The following is a 19,101-nucleotide window of genomic DNA, read 5'->3' on the forward strand; positions in this document are numbered from 1 at the left end:
GAAGCTAAGTGTGAAATATCCCTGGCCTAAGTAATATTCAAGATTCTTTCTAGCCCTAACTCACTATGAATCTACTAGTTTTCAAAGAATTAGAAACCAATATAATATATATTATATATATAGAACTAGAGTAAAGAATAATTGGGTAAATCTTTGATTTAGAAAGCAGGGCACTGATTTTTCTAAGCCTCTGGATCATCATTATAAAGATCAGATTTGAGAATTAAGCTATATTGACCTCAAGCTATATTCTCTAAGTCCCTTTTCTGAAAGAAAAAAAAATCATGGCATCAAGTTATTAACTGGAAATGTCTCTATAAGCATAAAAGTATGATTTTAATGTCACTGTATAAGCAAGAAGGCAAAGGAAATACTAATGTACAATGTTTATATATTTTGAACTATGGCAATAGTGGTATGATGCTAATGAGAGATATATCTGCCTTTAAATCATTGTCAAATGTGCAGTTATTTGGATTTAAAGCGAATAAAAATAAAAGCAATGAAAAAGAATAAAAAAGGGAATCACAGTGAAAGAAGCATCCATTTAATCTGGAGCATATTTTGGATAATATACAACATTTTGGGGAATAAAGGCAGAAAGAAAGAGAAAATATGTACAAGAATCAATTTTAGAAAGACATTCCAGCAAAAAGTCCATCTTATAAAACACATTGTAATTCTAGTCTTTTAGTACTTATTTATGTCAGATTGTCTCTCACTGGATGTTTGGTTTCCTACGCTGAGACTTAGAAAACTTATCTTGTGGTTAGAAACTAGCATATTCTCAAGATGGTTGACTGAAAAGACTATTTTTTAGATTTACTATTTTTTTTTTACAACAAATTTTACTTTAAAAAGAGAGTGAATTAATCAGATTTGAGATTAACTCTCACTGGTAGAACTGTAGTGAATATACTCAGTCTGCTTAAAAGAAGAAAAAAGATCAGAACTTGCAAAGGATTTTACATATAAGAAATGGGACAGAAAAAAAACAGGGCCTGAAATAGATGAGAGTTTCTGACGTGTTAAAAAAAAAAAAAAACAGAAGAAAGAAAAAAAATTAAGAATACTTCTGGGGGAGGGGCAAGAAAAATGTCATGAAACAGTAGCTGAAGGAAGGCATGCGCCCAAGTTAGACTAGGGAGCAAAGTCTGAAGAACATCAACAACAGGACCATTCTTGGGGAAAACTAATAACAGGAGGACTGCTATGGTTAATTTTCTAAAACAGAAAGGTAAACAAGTAATTTAGCTTGCTGAGGCTTACAACATTACAGTATAATACACTTATAATACCAGAGTTGCAAGAATAAGAAACACTCAAAACAATTTTTAAAGACAAGCTATGGAAAAGGCTGTAAAGTAAAAATTAGAACATTCTAACTTACTTGAGGTAGATAAAATAGAAAATGAAGTCAGAATACATAAAATATTGTTTTCAATCACTCATGCTAGATGTGAAGAATTGTTAGGATCATACATCTTATATAGCAAATGGAAAACAGTCAACTCTAAAATAAATGTACAAGAAGAGTACATTTCTGTCTTTAAGAAATTAAAGAAATTCCAATTAAATATGTAAAAATTTTCTTTAAGTGTTCAATTAAAAATTTAAGTTCGATACGCTATCAATTGATATTACGCTTGTAATATTTATAAATCTTAGATCTAGAAATAAATATACATTATTTCTATTTTAAAAGATGTTTTTGAAGCTCTAAAAATCATTGTCTATTTTATTGAAGGGCTCATGGAACAAACTGATGAAATATTCAATACGTACACCAAAACAAATATATACCAAGTTCTAAATTTCATTTTTTAGAAATACCATTTTTGAAAGTGCAAGGTGCACGAATATCTCGGTGACAGGTGTAAGCTCAGCGAGGAATTAGAAACGAGTTCCGAGTGGAGGACCCATTTAACTCGATCATTTCATGGGCACAATAAATCATCCACAAAGCCCACCTTAAACAGCTAAAGTAGTCATAAAAATAGGCCGATAGTTACTTGAGCGATAACATAATCCTCGGTCTTATTGTTGTGAAGCAGATGTCATAATGGGTGGGGCTGACGCGCAGAGCAGCTGAAACATTTTTGTACCACTCCCCGCACACTTTCAGTGGGATAGAAGGGGCTCCGAAAAGGTAAGGAGTAAGCTCTCAACGATCAATCCCTACTAGAAATAAGGAAGTTTTGATGTGGCCTTGGTACACGTAAAGACCACAATAAGACGTGAAAAATCCCCCATAATTAAACCCTCCCCTGGAAAAGAGATCTTCCTTTTCTCTCCTCCCCTGCCGGCTCCTCCTTGGGACACTTGGCTGAGTCTTTCTTTCCCTCCTTCCCACGCTGAGGTGAGGCTGCACGCAAGCCAGGGACGCCTGTTTTTCTTTCCGCGCGGAGGGAACTCTGCGGGTAGGAACCCGGGGTGACAGAAGGGAGCGGGCGGCGTTGTGAGGAGGCCAAGAAGGCTCTCCGGGTACGAGCCGGGCTGGGGTTGGGAAGGGACACGCGGGCCGCCGGGCCCGCAGAGGAGGCCGAGGTGACGAGGGAAATCTCCCGGCTCGAAGCAGGGACCCGGCGCTTCCGGCTGGCCACAGCCGCTCTCGGCCTAGCGCGGCTCGCGTTCCGGGCTCCACCGGGGCGGGAAGAGAGTTACTAAAGAGGGTAACCGCGGTTCGCACTTGCCTGGGACCGGGTGACCAATAACTGGTAATAGTCTTTACTCGGCGCCGGGCCTTGTCCTACAATTTCGAACAGAGTCTCCGGCAGCCACGACGCCATCTTGGGACGCCACCACCGTCGCTAAGACAACCAGGAAGGGGCGGGGCCTGATTGGGGTCATGGGGCAAGAGCCCTGGTTTAAATCGAACCCTACTTTTGACTTGGCGGGGTGTTTCTAACTTGGGGTGATTGTTCCTTCTTCCAGGGGTTAGAGGGAACTCTGAGCCGTGAAATTTCCACCTTGAGGTCCCGGGTGACCCGAAGGGGAATTAGTTCCTGCTACCACCGAGGGGAGGGGGTGACCCCGGCGGAGGGATACCAAGCGAAGCACCACATTCCCCTTCCTGGTCCCTCGAAGGGATAGGGAGGAGATCGCAGGCCGCTGGGGAAGTCGAGCCGGGCGTTGGGGGAGGGAGGGGCGATGTGATGGGCTGCGAGTAGGCAGCGGGGCCTGTCCCGCGGCCGAGCCTGTCCGGCTGATTCGAAGGGAAAAGTAGTTCCCGGAGGGTGTTGGAACGGGCGGGGAGGGAGGCGGTGCGGACGGAGGCGCACGCCGGCCGCGGTGCTGCGGCTCAGCTGATAATTGAAGGGACCCGAGGAGCCGCCGCCGCCGCCGCCGCCGCTGGGGGGGGTGGGGGGAGCGAGTGGAAGTTACTGCCGCGCCACCGAGTCCGGACCGGAGACTTTGGGGCCCAACTAGGTAATTGGGGCGCAGTTCCGAGCGGCGGGGCCAGGCCTGGGGGAGGGGGTTGTGCTGAGGGGTTGGGGGGGTAGTGGGGGGGGGAGCTGGAACAGAAAGTCCCAGGAAGCTCGGTTGTGTCATCGCCGCGATTCGGCCCCTGCTCGGCCTGTTCCCGGCGGCGGCGGCAGCGGCGGCTGGGCCGTGGAAGGACCGGGCTGGGGGTTTACGGGCTAGGCGCTCGAGGGAGACCGCGGCTGGAGGGACCGGGACCGGGCGGGAGCGGGGGGGGTCGCTGGGTGCCCCCTCCGGCCCCCCGCCATGAGGAGGGCCCTACACGGAACCGGGGTAAGGCGTGCGGGTCTGGGGGAGCCCAGCGGCGGTCGGGGGGGCCGGAAGTGGGCTTTGGAGCTGGGAGGGCGTTTAGGAAGAGAGAAAGTGGGGGGCCGGAAGTGCAGGTGGGGGGTGTGAATACGGCAAGGGTTCCCCGGAAATGGGATGGGGGGCCCGGAAACCGGGAGAGGGGAGGCTCCTGGGCCGGGGACGGCCCGGAAATGGAAACTAGGGAGCCGCTCGTGTGACAACAGTTGTGGGAAGCGAGGGTCAGAGGAGGGAGAGGCCGGAGTGACTTTAGACCGCAGTAAGGGGTTTCCTGCCGAGGGGGACGGTTGAGGGCGGGCGAGGCCGGAGACGGGGTCTGCGCTGAGCAGTTGCTTCAGCCGTGGGAAGTTGAGGCTGAGGGAGGATGACGCCGAGAGAGGATGCAGGGGGGCGTGAAAGAGGCCGAGAAACTTGGCCGAGAGGAGCAGAGCATCCTTCCAAATAGATCAGCGTGGAAATTGGGGGGAGGGGGTCAGGACCTGTGGGAGGGAGGTGGACCAGTTGTCGCTCCAGTCGTATTAGCATTCAAAGCGAGTCAGGCGATTAATTTATTTATATGTGGATTACATAAAACCTATTATAACGTTTGTCCATTTGGTTCACCCTCCCTCTCTCCTCCATCCTCCTGCATAGTGAGTGGGTTTCTAGTTCTGAAACAAGTTAGAGGGGAGTTCAGATAACGAAGGTGGTAAAATTCCCAATCCTGTTCTTTCTTCGTGTTGCTCCTTTTCTCAGAATAAGAGAAATCTTTCATTTGCTGGAGGAAAAAAACCAAAGATTTAAAAACACATGCACATCGTGGGGCGCGGGGGGGCTGGGGGTATCTTAGACATTTGAACAACTGCTGGGGGACGGAGGCAACTGGTTACCCCGTGTGGCGAGGAAGGAACGGAAGGGGCTGCTCCTAAACCCTTAAGACAGATTGGTTTGTTTTTGATAATGCCGTTTTACTTTGGAGGAGGTGTAGCTTAAGCTCCCTGCCTGGCGGTGGTTATGGTTCAGTTGCTTCGTTAGGTCACTGGGGGAGAGTGTCAGTGTGGGAACGTGGGGCTGTGTGGGGCGGGAGGACGTTTAATAGCGCCGTGGATCTGTTCTGAGTGGACGTCTCACTGCTATTCTGCTGCCTCCCTTCCTCGTCGGCCTTCCCCGATCTTGCCTGGACTGCCAGCTCACCCGATCCCCGGGCTTTCCTCTGGTTTGTAGGCCCTTCCGTGGTGTGTTGAACTTTCTGTTCCTCTCCAGTCTCTTTAGCTATTTTTGGCAGTTCATTTGTTAAAGACCCGGAAAGTTGAGGCTCAGAATCTCCTCTCCAAAAGCAAAACAAAACAAAAAAATACGGGGTAGAAAGTTGAAAGAGCTATTGAGTGGGGTAAAAAACCGACGTTCGGAACAAAGGTCCTAGTTGTTAGAGAAAAAGGCAAGAGGCCTATGTATGAGGCCTGTGTGTGTCGCATTTACCCGGGGCGGGGGGTGGGGTGGGGCGGGGAGCAGTTAGAGCTGAGGAGTGGTATTATCAGAGGTTTAGAGACGATAAATGGCAGAGGGTTTTATTGAGGCTTATTTTCATATTTAGAGCATGCGAAGAGATCAGTGTTAAGTGTGAATTTTAGAGGAGACACAATTTCCAATTGTTTTAGAAACTCCCTGCTCCACATTCAGCCCCAGCTTTTATGTCATCTTTGTGAAATTGGGGAGCTTTTACTTCATTTATTTTAAGCTTAATAGAGCACATTAACATGGCTGGGGGTTGTGGACTTTGTCCACATCTGCCTTTCTGTGAATGTGCCAATATCCATAAGAATCGAAGAACTGTAATGAAGATTATCATTGTTTCCATTCGCTTCCCAGTTTTTTCAGGAGTTTGAGTGGTTTTTAAGTCTGTTCAGCTGACGTTTCCTATTTAATTTGTGTCCATGAACAGGCTTTTTGTTTTATTTTTCATTTACTTTCTAAAAGTTTTAGAACGCTTTTGGCAGCTAGAGTTCCTGAAGGTGCTAAACAAATATTTTTAAGATGAATGGGATGCTAGGCCAGGGTAAAATCAGTGCTTTCACCTAGCAAAGTAAATTTGAAGGAATGTTTACTTTTCCATTCTAACTTTCAAGCTTACTGCATTTGTTATCTGGTTAAGGTTGTATGATCCTATTTTAAGGACATCATCCTAGCAAAGAAGACACATGCTGGCCTGGGAATTCATAACACTGCCAGTTAGTAGCTGTGTGACCTTGAGCTATTCTCTGACCCTATCTGGCCTCCATTTATTTTAATCTGTAAAATGGGGGTGGGTAGTCCCTATCTTGCCTACCAGCTGGTTGTGAGATCCAGTGGACATAAGGGCTGTGAAAAACTACAAACTGCTAAGTAAGTTAAAGACAATTGTCATTAGCTTTAGAAAATTACATTATCTATTTTGAGGTAATTACAAAAAGATAACTTTCCTCAGTGGTGGTGGTGGGCGGTGTCTACGTAAGGTAGGTTGGAGATACGAAGTTTATAGCACTTCATAATTTGAAGTTTCTGCTAGATTGGTAGTGGAACTTGGGCCCAATTTTTATGTTACAGTAATTTTTTTTTTTGCATCAGTATGCTTGTTCCCCAAACATTGTTAATTCTGTTGAGAGAAACTTCAGACAGATTTCTTTGTGTTTTTATTATGGACAAAATTTATACCTATTCTGATTTGTGGCTCTTATGAAATTGACTTTCTAATATCAGAGACTACAATTAAGGAAAAACATTTCTGAATCTTGATCTGTTTTCTTTACGGAATCTGGGGAGTTTTTTGTTTTTAATTCTTTTAAGTGGATGGGTGGGGTTCTTTGTGAGCAAATGTGATACCAATTGCCACTTTATTTTTGCCTTTTTCCTGAGGTAATTTGATGGACTCAGATTGAAAAAGCAGCCTGCTTGTTGCTTTTCGTCTTCATTCAGGTTCTTGCTACTGCCAGCCTGACATGCACTTTTCCCACATTTGAATCATTTTAGGTTCACTGCAACTCACAAGCACTTCCTCAAAAGTTTCTACCCCATGATCTTTTCCTTTTATTTCTTTGTTATCTATATGTGCTTCATTTTGTGATTATAGTGCTAGGTTTGTGGACATGCATTGCTTTTGTTCCCCTGACTGAATTATATGCTTCCTGAGGGCAAGGATTATCTAAATGTCATTGTGTTATGCCTGAAGGTATACTCATAAACCTGATTGAAAATAACACCCATTTTCCTCCCCACTCCAAACCAGTAATGTTACCCTGGCCTTGCTGGCTATGCAGCCAGTTTTCCTGCTTGGAAAGGTTCTTGGCCCCAACAGATTTCTCAGGATGCTGTTTGGTGTAGGGCTCACAGTCTCTGACATCTTCCTCACTACTGTGCCATCAGAGTGCCTGGGTAGGGTGGAAGAGTAAGAATTTGGTGGATATTATATAAGACATATAATTTGTAGGTTGTTATATAATTTTGGTGCTTGTAGTTCTTAACATGTAGTGTTAGCTTTACATTTGTGTATTTTCTTTTAGTGCCTGGGTATAGTTCAGACAGCTATGCTGCAGATTTCTTAAAGACATAAACCTCTAGCAAATTGTTCTTTACAGTCTCGACCTGGTCTGCTAGGTTACTCTGTACACAGTGTGTGCTTGCTGTTATTTATGGTAAATAGATAAGCATACTGATGCCGAACCAGTCTTTTGACTTTTATTTAAGTAAAACTTAACTTGGCTGATGTCCTGGATTTTTAAAAATGCAGTTCTTTATCCCAGTTTATTGATAGTTTCAGGGTATAGGCAAAAGAAGTTGTTTCGTAGACTGATAAGTGTGCTCGATAGTTTTTCTCTGAGGACTTAGAGATTTTGGTTTTGATTCTTCAGTAGTTTCATTAAACTGGATTAGCCAGAAGAAAAATCTTGGCGATTTTTCAGACTTACCGGTTTTGTCTTGAGTGTGCAGGAGCTGTTAATAGTCAGTTTTGCAGTTATGCTTGATATAAAAAGTCATTCTAGGGGCCTAGAGTAAAAAAGCTGCCTGTTACTCTGTTTTCATTAATGAACAGCACTGTTCAAGTGAATATCTGATGTGAAGGTAAAAGACTTGGGTTCCAGTTCTGGCAATGCCTTTTCTATGTTTGTGACCTTGGGCAAGTAATGTAACCTTTGTGAGCTTCAGGTGCCTAACCTGAAATATGTGGTTATGGCCACTGACCCTAGAGTTAATTGTCATATAAATGCTCAACACTCTTCAGGAGATTAGGCTACAGAGATGGATTGGAACACAGAGCCCTTCCTCCACTGTTCATTGCTGCACTGACCATTTCCTCATTTGTTAACACTGTTCTACCTAGAACATACTTTTATCAATATTATGTATGTAGGTATTCTACTTGAAACTGTTTTGAGCATAGAATAGTATTCCTTAGTTGATTATGAATTCCTTGAAGTTAGTCATTCCTCTTTTATTCCTAGAATCTAGCACAGTGCCTGGCCCTTAATAAAGATTCTTTAAACGTTTATTAAAGGAATAAGTCTTGTGTGAATAAGATGATTCTGAAAGTGAAAATATTTTGTAATGGTTTAATGTAATGTCCTATTTGATTTGTTTTGATAAACATTTTGGATCACTATTAATGCTAACAAGATTTTGGGAGTTTTATTCTTAATCTGTTGGTATATATTTTAGAGACTGCAAGTTACTTTGAATCATATATATTAAAAAAAATTAGGGCAAGCCATTTCATATTCTTCAGTTGTCCATTATTTGCATGTACTAGCTGATCTCTTAAATGCTTCATGAAGCGCTAAGTATGTTTTGAGACAGTGTGCGTGTTAAATATAAAATTGAGGGGTATTTTTTGTTTTTGTTTTTTGTTTTAATAGATTTATTTATTTACTTTTGGCTGCGTTGGGTCCCTGACGCTGCACGCGGGCCCCCTACAGCCGCGAAGAGCGGGGGCCACTCCTCATTGCAGTGGCTGCTCTTGTGGAGCACGGGCTCTAGGAGCACAGGCCCAGCAGCTGTGGCGCACGGGCCCAGCTGTTCTGTGACACGTGGGCTCCTCCCCAACCAGGGCCCAAACCCGCATCCCCCACACTGGCAGGAGGACTCCCAACAACTGCGCCACCAGGGAAGTCCCAAAATTGAGTTTTATACATCATTTTAGCTTACTCTGTTTCTTTTTAGAAAGGGTGTATTTATTTCTATAAATATGTTATTACCCCTACATGGATTCTTGAATGCTATTTATAAGCTGAAGTGTCTATCAACAAGCCTTCAAGACTTCAAGTTACAGCATTTCAATGTGTATCTTAATCAACTTGTAGGCTGTCAAAACCAGTGAGTTCCACCCTGACTTCACAACTCCTACTCATTCCACCCATGGGCAGCGTTCTGAATAAATAGATGTACCTTGTGCCGTCTTAAGGTCACATTAACTCATTTTGAAGTCCTCGTACTGGTAAACGTGTGATGCCCTGGAAACCCAAAGTGAGTTTGTACAGATAGCCTATTTGTAATTCACTGTTGAGTTGTAATTTAAGCTGCTTTGTGTCCTTAGAGAGCAGGTTCATGGAGATCATATGGAGGGCCTCCCCCAGCCCCCTTTTTAAAAAAAATTTGTAAAACCCAAGTGCTTGTAGTTGCCTTGTAAACAGCAAATGTGTGAAAATTCTGTAACTTCTATGGCCCCAGTATTTTGTAATCCTGTTTTGCACTCTTGGCTGCATGCAGTCAGATTGGGCTGTTTGTTCCTCTCTGAACACACCCAGGAACTTCATTCTTGCCTTGACTTTGATTGTCTGTCTACCTGGGTTGTCACCCCTCCCCCATCTTGTACCTTTTGTAGCTACATGTACACCCTTAACTTTCTTTTTTTTTTAAATTTAATTTTACTTATTTATTTATACAGCAGGTTCTTATTAGTTATCCATTTTATACATATTAGTGTATGTATGTCAATCCCAAACACCCTTAACTTTCTTTCAGTAGCTCCTGTAAGATTTTCAGTCTTCACTCTCTTCTCCCCTTCTCCCTTCTGCAACATTTTATTTGTTTCAGTTATGGCTTTCACAGTCTGTCTTATTAGTTGTTTACATCTTTCTTATGATATCTTTGGCTGCTTGGGGGTAGAGGTCCCATTCTTCTCTCCTCACAGAGGCTGGCACAAGGCTCCAACATAATGTATTGTACATGGTAGGTGGCAGTGGTAGAGTTCATTTTGGTGACACATTGAGAAACTATATTGTGAAATAATAGTAAAGTATTGACACAGTTTACTGTGAACTTGCTTATTTTATTTTATTTTATTTTTTGGCAGCTTGCAGGATCTTAGTTCCCCAACCAGGGATCGAACCCTGGGCCCTCAGCAGTGAAAGTGCACAGTCCTAACCACTGGACTGCCAGGGAATTCCCTCAACTGGCTTATTTTAGTTTTTCAGGGCTTGGTAGCTGAGTGTAGGATCCTAGAATATAAAATTTTCAGAATTAGGCTCATTAAAATCAGGTACTTAAGGGATTGTTAAGGCACTGGACTGTTTGAGTGACTTGGTTACTCCAGGTTTAGCATTTGGGGATTATGTTCATTCGTAGATGAAAGTTTGTTTATATCATTACAAGTTTTTATCGAGTGCTTACTGTGCACCACAGGACTGTGCTGGGAAGAATAAAAAATGACTTAGTTTTTGTCCTTTGAGTTTCATTATGTTTCATTTAGTTGATAATCACTTTTATTCTTAAACTGACTTGATAACTATGTATAATTAGCATAGAGAAGTATTCTGTAAATATTCTAAATGCAAGTTTTCTGCATTTAGAAAACCTGATATGAGAGTCTAATTTAAGAAACAGATGAATTAGGGCATGCTTTTTTGGCTGTACTGAATAAATGGTTGGAAGTGCCTTCATTGTACACATATTTCATCAGTAACGAATGCATGTGCATTTCTGGTTCCATATAAGGCTTACCCTTTTGGAGAGTGCTGAGGAGAAATAAGAGACTTATAAAATGAGATCTCTTATTTCAAAATGTACTAATATTGCAGATAAATTCAAATTATGTCAAAAGAATATAACATTGTGCATATTTGTTTTTAAGTACAAAGTTGAGTTTTATACAGTGAATACTCAGAAGTTTAGAGAGAGACTGAAGTTATTGAGGAAGAATTTATGGAGAGAGGAGGGGCTTGAGCTGGCCCTGATTGTTCGGATAGGTGTAGAAAGGACTGGGAGCTTAAAGGAGTAGTTGTGGTGAGGGTCTAATGGCCCTCTGGAGTAGAGGGTCCACATTTATGAAATAACAGGAAATTCGGGCTGAGATTATTGAGGTTCTTAAATGGGAGATTAAGAAATTCGATTTAAATAGACGTGTTGAAGTTACGGTAGATACATGAATAGGCAGTGACAACATGAAAAGATATTTAATTTGTAAATGAACTGAAAAGAAAACTAAATGTGCTTTTAGATCTTATTTATCTTTTTATGAAATTGCTTCCCTTTCTAGGACTGTATATAAGGGTCTTTGTGGTAAGTTTTGGGGCAATAAAAGCAGTGGAGGTCAAACTTACTTCTTGTTCAGTTTCCCTGCTTAATAGTTTAAAAAGTTTTGTTCTGTAGGCAGGAGCTGGTTAAGTGTCGACTCCCACTGCCCCTCTGTTCAGTCACAGAATTCTTCCTTTAGTGGAAGCTGGCAATCATTCCCTTAACTCATTCAACTATTGTTTATTCAGAGATTTTAAAAAAGTCAGTACTGTTTAAGAATTAATACATGTTTTTTGTGAGTTACTCAGTTATTTGTCAAGTCGTATTTATAGGAAAACCTTTTGCTTAGTATCTAATGCACTAAAAAATGTTTAAAACAAAAGCAAATTGTGGTTTAAGTTTTTACGTATTTTTCAAAAGGTGCAAATTAATATTAATCAAGTTAAATATTTTAATAAAATATTTACCTCGCACTCTGGTTTATGTCACAGTAGACTATTTGTTACCCCTTTTACTTTTAAAAAAGTACGTACAACAGAATTTCAAACATGGGAAATCAGGTTACATGTGGCTGAAGGGAAAATAAAGCCAAAGAGAATATTTTATTTGGGGGTCTGATAGCCATAATATTTAGCTTTCTTTAGCAGCTTTTGTTTCTAGTATGTTCTTGTAGACTGCTGTCTGTAGTTTGAATTAACTTGATTTTTCCTTATGTGGGGATAGCAGAGATGCTAGCTGTTAGTGCAAGTTTATGATGTAAAATAATACGTTAAGGCTGTATAGTACAAAATTTGTGGGGTTTTGTGGACTTCAGAATAAAAACATTTGTGAAGTCTCTGTATTTTACTGCTGCAACAGGCAGTGGTGCTTATTTTTCTGCAAGACAGTCATGCAGCTTCCTAGTTTTTTCCTTTATCAAGCATGTATTTCCATTTCTTCTGCCCACCTAGGGAAAGCGGGTGGGTTAGTCTCCAGAGGAAATTAGACCTGATGTCTGCCCTTCCATCTCAGATCAAAAAGTATTTGGGCCCTTCTCTCAGTAGATGGCAAAAATTAGGCTCGGTTTTTTGTTTTTGTTTTTGTTTTTTTCCTGTACGCGGCATCTCACTGTTGTGGCCTCTCCCGTTGCGGGACGCGCAGGCTCAGCAGCTATGGCTCACGGGCCTAGCCACTCCGCAGCATGTGGGATCTTCCCGGACCGGGGCACGAACCCGTGTCCCCTGCATCGGCAGGCGGACTCTCAACCACTGCGCCACCAGGGAAGCCCACTAGGCTCGTTTTTGAGAAGATTCCGTAGTTCTTAACTTCGTGATCAGACCTGTTTGCTAATTATTTCTCAACTGTCATTAGGAATTTTAGTATTGCTTTTCACATTTTGGCCTCAAAATACTTCTGTCAGAAAACTAGACTTTTAATTGCAGAGTTCATCTCCTCTTCACCCTGCCTTTTGACAAGTTTTGCCCTTCCAGTTACTGCTATGAGGTAAGACTTGGGGAATTTCAGCCTTTGGTGTGGCACTGTAAGATAATCTGCTTCTGCCTCTTCTAACCAGCTAGTATTACTTTTCAGCTGCCTGGATATTAGGCCACGCCATTTTTTTCCCAGGTATCTTTCTCATTACACAAACTACTGAGAGGAATCACTGAAGAGATAACAGACCATCATTTGGGATCTTCATTGTAGCACCTGTTTTAGGTGATATTCAATTTATATTTCTTGCATCAGCTGAGGTTTTGGTAAACTTAATGTTTGCTGGAATAGCAGCTTTTCTGCCTCTTCTGTGGGCTGGGCCTTCTGCTTCACTCATGCATTTACTTATATTCAGCATATTAATGCTTTGGTTTTTGTTACTAAAATTAAGAGGATTCATAATTGTGCAGTTAACTTGAGTTTACTATATTTAGAGAAACTTAGAACTTTTTCAGGATACTTGCTGAGTTTACTTGAACATATAATGCTATATAGTAAAGGATTTGGGAAGTTTCCATATTAAGAGTTTTAAAATTAGGAATGGCTTAATCCATATGTTTTTAAGGTATGTGAAGCCAAGGACTTAGTAAAACTATAATTCTAAAAAATTCTGCAATTATTTCTGTTTTAAGGGCTGGTATTAGCATCATGGTACAAGGGAAGAAATTATCTTGGTTTCAGCAAGTGCTGCATTGATTTTTAAAGGTGTTTCTTGAATTGAATAAGCAATACTCTCAAACCTAGAAAAACAACCATTTAAGACATCTCTGTTCTCAGTGAAGTTAGTCTGAAGTTAGCAGTGGAGATGGAATTAATATATGTGAATAATAAGCAAGTGGTATGTATTATTATAAGTAGTTTTGAACACTTATTATTTCAAACCTATTATTATAGGTTAAGATATACAGATGTGGTCCTTGACCTTGAGTTTATAGTCTCATTAGGAGGGGGTGGTAAACTTGGGGACAAAATTAACCATGAAAACTCTTAAGCTGAATTCTGAGACATAAGTCAGATGCCTTATCAGGTGACTAGCTGTTTGGAATAGAGAATATGGTAAAAATATTACCAAGATATTTCTCAGAATAGTCGTGTTATCTGCATCCATGTATACTTGCCCACATAGAATTCTGAATTCAGTTCCTCGTTTCATTACCCTTGTGATGTGACTTTCGCTGTAAGTATGTTTAGTATAGTCCGTAGTGATATAAATCAGTCCAGTGGTATGGGAGATTAATGGCATAATAATAGTAAGGCTTCATGAATAAAAGCTCCAGCAACTAACCTCTATTGAATTCTTTCCTTGGTACAATGGTATTTTACATGGGTTAACAGAGTCTCCGGGGGTGGGGTGGGGTGGAGATGGATAGGTGAGTGGGTGAACTGAAGAGTCGGACATTCTAGACAAGGAGTGTAATGAGGGCGAATGAGTCTGTATCAGAAGAGGATATAAATTTTCAGAAGTGGCAGAGGAGAGTTAACTGTGCTAAGTAAATATATTCTGCATTCTGTGTTTATTTTAATGACTTCTTTGTCCCATATCTTTACATAAGGAAGATAGCCATATTCTTCCTATGCTTTGAGTATCCCTGGGTTATAACGCCAATTGGAATAACAGCAAAAATATAAATATAATAGAAAATAAGATGGAAGTGTGACTCAGTATCTGTGTATACATTTACATGAACATTTCTCCTTAAAGTTGGCATTTTTATCATGTAATTTTAATCAGTTTTCATAGAAAATTTTGTTTTTCCATGGCTACGCACGTTTATATATTTTGAAGGAAGTGTCATTTAGAAAGAATATGGGCTTTGAGGCTAGACACTGTTTAAACAAGGTCCCCATATGCCAGCTGTGTGATCTTGGGCAAGTCATTTAAACTCTCTGAGGCTTAGTTTACTCGGGTATAAAATGGGTTGCTGTTAGGATCTTACATAAATAGTATATACTTGATAAATAGTAGCTGCTGCTATTTTTATTTATAGTGATAAAGAAAAAAATGTATGTTAATTTGACTACTTAGGGGAGGGTTTACACAATATCATCTTTCAGAACAGGGGTCAGGAAACGTTTTTTGCAAGGCGCCAGATGGTGAATGTTTTTGGCCTTGCAGGTCAGCTCTTGTAGGGTGAAAGCAGCCATTGACCCTGTTCTCCTGAAACTTTACAAAGTGAAGTGGTTGGCCAGATTTGGCCTGTGGGCTGTAATTTGCCAACCTCTGTTCCAGAATATTACTTGCCACTGTTTACTTTGTTCATAGGAATTTAAAACACTATATGTTTCAAAGATTGCATGATAATGTCTAAGTGATAAAGGACTTTAGGGTAAGTGGTTGAGAGCAAAGATTGGGATTCAGGACTTCCCTGGTGGCGCAGTGGTTAAGAATCCGCCTGCCAATGCAGGGGACACGGGTTCGAGCCCTGGTCTGGAAAGATTCCACATGCCTCAGAGCTACTAAGCCCGTGTGCCACAACTACTGAGCCTGCGCTCTAGAGCCCGCGAGCCACAACTGTTGAGCCCGCGTTCCACAATTCCTGAAGCCCGCGTGCCTAGAGCCTGTGCTCCACAACAAGAGAAGCCACCACAATGAGAAGCCTGCGCACTGCAACGAAGGGTAGCCCCTGCTCGCCGCAACTAGAGAAAGCCCGCGTGCTGCAACTAGAGGAAGCCCGTGCGCGGCAACCAAGACCCAATGTAGCCAAAAATAAATAAATAAATTTATTTTTTTTTAAAAAAGATTGGGATTCAACTTAAATTTTGGCTCTAATGCTATTAGCAGTGTGACCTGCGGTAAGTCACTTCATTTTGTCTTCAGTTTCCCCACCTGTAAAATGGGAATAATAATAATAGGTTTGTTGTGAGGATTAAATTAGTTAATACGTAAAACTTTTAGAACAGTGCCTGGTACAGGGTAAGTGCTCAGTGTGTTAACTGTTGTCAGTAACCATTCTTTTTGAGCGGAAGCATTTTTATTTTCCTTTCCTTTATTGATAGCCTATCTAAAACAACAGGTTTGAGAAGAGAAGATGGATTTCTCTGAATCATCTTGGAATTACTTGAGTGACAGAGTTTTAGGCTTTGAAGGAGGAGATCAATTGAGAGTGTTGGTAGACTCTGCAACAAGATGGACTTGGGTTCTAGTTTCCTAGTTGTTTGACCTTGGGCAAGTTGCTTAATGTGTAAATTATAGAAAATACATAATTTACAGGATTTCTTTGAGGTTTTTAAAATATTTATTTATTTATTTTTGGCTGCATCATGTCTTCATTGTGGCACGCGGGATCTTTTCGTTGTGGCGCACAGGCTTGTCTCTAGTTGCAGTGCATGGGCTCAATAGTTGTGGCATGCGGGCTCTTTAGTTGTAGCACGCGGGCTTAGTTGCCTCACGGCATGTGGGACCTTAGTTCCCCCACCAGGGATTGAACCCACGTCCCCTGCATTGGAAGGTGGATTCTTAACCACTGGACCACCAGGGAAGTCCCTTCTTTGAGTTTTTAATGAAAGTGAAGTATTAAGCACACTGCCTAGTTCACAGTTAAGTAGCTATGTTACATTTTTTTGATTAGGATATTGGCTCCTAGGAGGAATTTAATAGTAGCTTTTATTCTAATATTTCTTTTAAATGATGACTTTTTCCCACAGTTGTATTAATGTATAAAGTTGACAGTGTGAATTTATTATTTTTAAGATGTTATAATTTTGGTGTTGAGTACATTTAATAGTTAAGATGAAACTTTAAAGATTGAAGGAAAAATATCCCTGACCTGGTATTACATTAAGTGTTTTGAAAAGCTTTTTGGGGGGCAGTTTCTTCTTCTTTTTTGCGGTACGCGGGCCTCTCACTGTTGTGGCCTTTCCCGTTGCGGAGCACAGGCTCCGGACTTGCAGGCTCAGCGGCCATGGCTCACGGGCCCAGCCGCTCCGTGGCATGTGGGATCCTCCCGGACCGGGGCATGAACCCACGTCCCCTGTATCGGCAGGCAGACTGTCAACCACTGCACCACCAGGGAAGCACCCAGTTTCTTCTTTTGATCTAGGTTCACAGGTTTATAAAAATGTTATAAAAGTAGTATAAGGAGTATCCCATATTCCCTTTATCCACTCTCAAGTTCAAGGTTTTATTGTTGTTTTTAGAAGATAAATTTGTTTTCAAACTTTTTAATCAAAAAAAATTTTTTTTTAAAGAAATAGTTGTGATAAAATCTGAAAAAAGGTCAATGTGGTGAACACTTTTTTTTTTCATGTGGCTCTTTACCAGTGCTTATTCACTTTTCATAGCGCTGTGAATGCGCTGGAATGTCTTGGTCCTGACTCTTGGCCATCATTGGTGAACATTATTATACAGAGTCTTAAGGTCTTCATTGGCAGTTGGACATTCCTAAATACCCTGCTTTTTAAGGGACTTACTTGCATTGCTTTGCTCAATGAGTGCTGCTCCGCTTCCCTGTCCTTACTAGTCGGTGGGCTTGGATATGTTTAGACCCTACTCTCTAGCTTTATAGTGTTGAGTTGCAAAACTACTTGCTAGAATTGTGTATTAAGTGGGTAAGTTGAGAGTGAGGGCTTGTGTCACGTGGTTTTAAGAGTGATAATTCTTGTAGCTCAAAGGTATTTCAGTACTTTTCTTTTTAGTTGAGGGGATCAGTAAGGCCTTTTTAAAACAGATACTTTAAACCTCTGGCTTCTGATAATAGTAAAAAAAAAAAAAAAAAAAGTAAGTACCTTTATCTGAAGTAGGTAAGGGCCTGTTGTATACCAGGCAGACATATGCAAAACCTTTTGCCCTTAACTTTCTTGTCATATCTTCTCTTCCTAAATGCCTAAAGTTACTAATTTTAATCCTAAATTTCCTGAATTCCTAAATGTCTTTCCCTTTGCCTACCATTCCTTAGTAATGGCTCCTACTATCTGTACTTGCCTGCTTGAAGAGTCTTAGGTAAGAGGACTTAAATATTTAAAAAAATAAACTTCTAAGTTTACAATAGTTTCAAATTTACAGAAAAGTTGTGAAGATGGTTACCCTATACTCCTCACCCAGATTTTTAAGATCTTCCATTACTGTGATATATTTGACTCAACTAATGAGCCAATACTGATACATTATTACTACTTATATTTTATTTGGACTTGCTTAGTTTTCTTTTTTTATAAATTTATTTATTCATTTATTTAATTTTTGGCTGCATTGGGTCTTCGCTGCTGCACGCGGTTCTCTCTAGTTGCTGAGAGCGGAGGCTACTCTGTTGCGGTGCGCAGGCTTCTCATTGCGGTGGCTTTTCTTGTTGGGAGCACGGGCTCTAGGCACGCGGGCTTCAGTAGTTGTGGCTGACGGGCTCTAGAGCGCAGGCTCAGTAGTTGTGGCGCCCGGGCTTAGTTGCTCCGAGGCATGTAGGATCTTCCCGGACCAGGGCTCGAACCCATGTCCCCTGCATTGGCAGGTGGATTCTTAACCACTGCACCACCAGGGAAGCCCTGGACTTCTTAGTTTTTACCTAATGTCTTTCTGTTCCAGGATCCCATCCAGGTTGCCACATTACATTACATTTAGTGAGCAACTTTTAAAAACTCAGAATTTTTGAGGCATGTGTTTCTCATTATAAAGTACAAAGTGATAGTTAAAATCTGAATAAAGAAAAATATAAGAAAATTAAGCACCATACATAATCTTACCATCTTATATAAACATTTTTGTATTTTCTTCTAGCTTTTGTTTTAATAAAAACGGGTCCATATTATGTTTCCCCCATGCTATTATGATGAACATTTTCCTATTTCATTATGAGTTCTTCATTAGTTTGCTTTGTATTTATTTGACTTAACCATAATTTATCCAATCTTCTAGTCCTTTGTTAGATTTTTTAAAAACTGTTACAAGGAATAGTTTTGTATCTAAAGCCAATTTTTTAAATGGGGTGTCTTCCTCCCTTGTGTTTTGTATTAACTTGGGAAATGTTCTCGTATGTATGTGAGACGTGTGTGTGCTGTGGCAGTCCGTGGGAAGAGTTGGAAGGCTCCTATGACTTTCAGGGTCCTGCGTGGGCTGGCTCTTGCCCACCTCTTTGACGTCATCTCCTACTTCTTTCACCTTTTACTGGCTTTTCTTGTTGGCCTGCAATGCTCTTCTAGATCTTACCTGGCTGTTTGTTGCCTCATGCATGAGGTCTTGGCTCAGATGTTACCCCTCAAAGAGACCTTACTTGGTCACCCTATTCATAGTAATTCATTTATCAGATAGGAACATTTCACCTGCAAGTACTAGAAAACATGACTAACAGTGTCTTAAACAGACTGGGGTTCATTTTTCCTCATACAGCATGGTTCAGCTGTACAGTGGTTCCAGCAAGGACCAGGCTCTGTGTGTTTTTCTGCTCTGCCTTC

The 19,101-nt window shown here is 41.3% G+C and overlaps 2 protein-coding genes across 19 annotated transcripts in view; one reads left to right on the forward strand and one right to left on the reverse strand.

Moving 5' to 3' along the window:
• Nucleotides 1–2,913, reverse strand: part of FBXO36 (F-box protein 36) — a 98,519-nt gene extending 95,606 nt beyond the window's left edge. Inside the window, exon 1 of the mRNA XM_030881990.2 lies at nt 2,694–2,913. Within this exon, the coding sequence (XP_030737850.1) occupies nt 2,694–2,789 (96 nt within the window). The 5' untranslated portion in view covers nt 2,790–2,913. The remainder of the gene's footprint in view (nt 1–2,693) is intronic.
• Nucleotides 2,354–19,101, forward strand: part of TRIP12 (thyroid hormone receptor interactor 12) — a 147,392-nt gene continuing 130,644 nt past the window's right edge. For 13 of the 18 annotated variants that reach the window (XM_030880116.3, XM_030880566.3, XM_030880998.3 and 10 more), the window contains exon 1: nt 3,151–3,429. The gene's annotated coding sequence lies outside the window, so the exon portion shown is untranslated. Of the gene's footprint in view, nt 2,421–3,131; nt 3,430–3,654; nt 3,757–3,916; nt 4,049–19,101 lie in introns of those variants that run through there. The other 5 variants (XM_060301748.2, XM_060301750.2, XM_030881442.3 and 2 more) reach the window with 5 other exon arrangements.

Source organism: Globicephala melas, chromosome 7, assembly GCF_963455315.2.
Source record: "Globicephala melas chromosome 7, mGloMel1.2, whole genome shotgun sequence".
In the NCBI taxonomy this organism is placed as follows: Eukaryota; Metazoa; Chordata; class Mammalia; order Artiodactyla; family Delphinidae; genus Globicephala; species Globicephala melas.